The sequence below is a fragment of the Sinocyclocheilus rhinocerous genome, unplaced genomic scaffold (assembly GCF_001515625.1).
Source record: "Sinocyclocheilus rhinocerous isolate Xijiao unplaced genomic scaffold, SAMN03320098_v1.1 scaffold3446, whole genome shotgun sequence".
NCBI classification, from domain to species: domain Eukaryota; kingdom Metazoa; phylum Chordata; class Actinopteri; order Cypriniformes; family Cyprinidae; genus Sinocyclocheilus; species Sinocyclocheilus rhinocerous.
Window position 1 is genome coordinate 142,716 of NW_015666156.1, and position 2,375 is coordinate 145,090.

General features: G+C 37.8%; 1 protein-coding gene across 1 annotated transcript in view; it reads right to left on the bottom strand.

Annotated features, from left to right (window-relative positions):
• The window catches only part of LOC107731719 (eukaryotic translation initiation factor 4E-binding protein 3-like), a 4,311-nt gene continuing 1,936 nt past the window's right edge, over positions 1–2,375 (bottom strand). The window contains exons 2-3 of the mRNA XM_016542868.1: positions 961–1,134; positions 1–563 (exon numbers count right to left, since the gene is read on the bottom strand). Coding sequence (XP_016398354.1) covers positions 532–563; positions 961–1,134 — 206 coding nt within the window. The 3' untranslated portion in view covers positions 1–531. The remainder of the gene's footprint in view (positions 564–960; positions 1,135–2,375) is intronic.

Sequence of the window (2,375 nt, forward strand, 5' to 3'; positions counted from 1 at the left end):
TTTTTTTTATTTCAATCAAAATAATAAAACCTGAGGAAATCCAGGCAAATGAAACAAAAGGAAAACCCTGAGGGCACACAACTGTGTACATTTATGTTCTGATGCGCTTTTTAAGGTGAAACACCAAACTTGTGCAACAGACATTTATTTGGCATATAGTCGGTCTTTGCCATTAAACAATCAACAATGTTTGCTGAGATATAAAGCTCAGAAATTAGAGATTTTGCCATGGATTTCCCCCGGCTCACACGTAATGCAACATTTTCTTAAAAAAAAAAAAAAGGTAGAAAGTATCATATGTACAATAAAGAACTTTAAAACACTGCCACTTGAAAATAGTTTTTTTTTTTTCTTTTTCTTGTAAGCGTCTAACAAATACTTTTAAACAAAAGAATAAGACACCCTTTGGCTGTTTAGCTCATTAAAAAGCCCTGTAATCTGGTGAATATGTGATGTCCGCTGATCGTGGGGGAAGCAGCAACATCTCGACAGATAAAATAAAGAATTCTCCACAGGAGGTAGATGAAAGACTCAAATGTCCATCTCAAACTGGTTGTCATCAGCTAAAAAAAAAAAAATAGACGTTGATTAGAGTGTTTCTTTGAGGTATTCTATGGAAGCCCGTTCCCACCACAAAATCAAAACAGTAATTGTGACACTATAACTTTTTATCTCATATTTCTCTCTTTTTCACTCACATTTTTTATATTTCCCACACAAAGTTTATATCACAGTTCTGAGTTTGTCTTGCAATTCTGACTTTGTCTCAAAAAAAAAACAAAAAAAAAAGATTTGTGAAATATAAACTCAGAATTGCAAGACAGAACAAAAACCGAACAGGATATACCAAAATAATGTGTTTCATGGGAAACCTGAGGGCTTAAAGTGTCCTGGAAATGTTATCGCAGAACAGGTTTTCATTCTTTATTTTTCTTTTTCTGGAGCAGACGGCAATTTTACCTGCCAGATCCTTCTCCTCCTCCAACTCCTCTTTGAGTTCCTGCAGTTTGGACATTGGATGGAGTGAAGGAATGGTTACCCCAGGAATCTGGGGCAAACAACAGGGTGGGGTCCGGGCAATGGGAGAGTTCCTGCAGTCCAGGAGGAATTTTCTGTCATAAATGATCCGAGTTCCTGGAGGAGGGATAGAATGTATATTAAAGCAACCAATCAGATGGCTAGAAAAATATATTTACATTCTACGCTGCAGGGTACAACATGTAAGGAAAAAAAAAAACCTTAAGATTCCAGCCAAATGTTTTAGCACTCAAAAACAAACAAAAAAATGTGACTCCGAAGAGGATTTCTTGGGATTAAAACCAGAATGAACAGCAATTCTAATCTATTTAACAAAACAAAAGAAAGATAGCAATTAACTCGATGTGCCACTCAACATGTCCATGCGATCAGATTGTAAACAAAGACTGAAATGTTTCACATTTTGCATGTGAAAAGAAGCACTCAAGCTCCCAAAAGCAATGAAAAATGGGGTGAACTGAACTGCAGGACTCAGCACCTCCCATTTTAGTTCTAGGAAATTTGAACCCGTCTGCACATGAGCAAGCAGAGCCGAGACGCGAGGGCACCGCAATGTAACAGATGAGTGTTGTGAACATGTAGTGAACAAACTTATGGAACTTAACTAGCCCCAGTTAGGTTTGTTCTGACTTAAGAGCTGTTGAAGGTGCTGTCTGGAGTCTGACATGCGCTAAACGTCGTGCCATTTCTGTTGTAGCTGAAGCTATACTATATCCAGCAGTCCAACCAGTGGCTGAAAAACATGTTACGCAACCTTCGCTATTTAGTTCAGTGTGTTCTGGACAAAAGATGGCTGAGAGAGAAGGGGCAGGGTGTGGATGGAGCTGCTCTGGTCAGTGGAATGCAGGGAGACCAACCCAACGGTTTCAGCAGGACTTTGTTCTGCTGAAGCATGTTTTATTCCCTGATTGGTCTTCAGCAAGTGTGCAGTTTGCTTAGAGTTTCACTCCCAATCACCAGAAAAACAACAGAGAAAAAAAAGGGAAATTATATTTTGCATTAAGAAAACAAAGCTCACTTTTGGATTATTATTGGCATAATTGTGACATTATATTCATGTATTTGTTCTTTAAATAAACAGTACAACAAATACTACCTTGAGATGTATGAATTATTTAACCCCAAAATCAACAGAAAAAAAGTGAAATTATTTTGTATAAAGTTGTTTTTGTTTTTAATAATTTTATTTATTTATTTTGTGTGTGTGTGTGTGTGTGTGTGTGTCTGTCTTTCTATTCTGGTGGGGACTTAAACCTGAATACACACAGACTCATGGGGACCCGTGTCACGGTGGGGACCTAAATTGAGGTCCCCATGGGTAAACAAGCTAATAAATC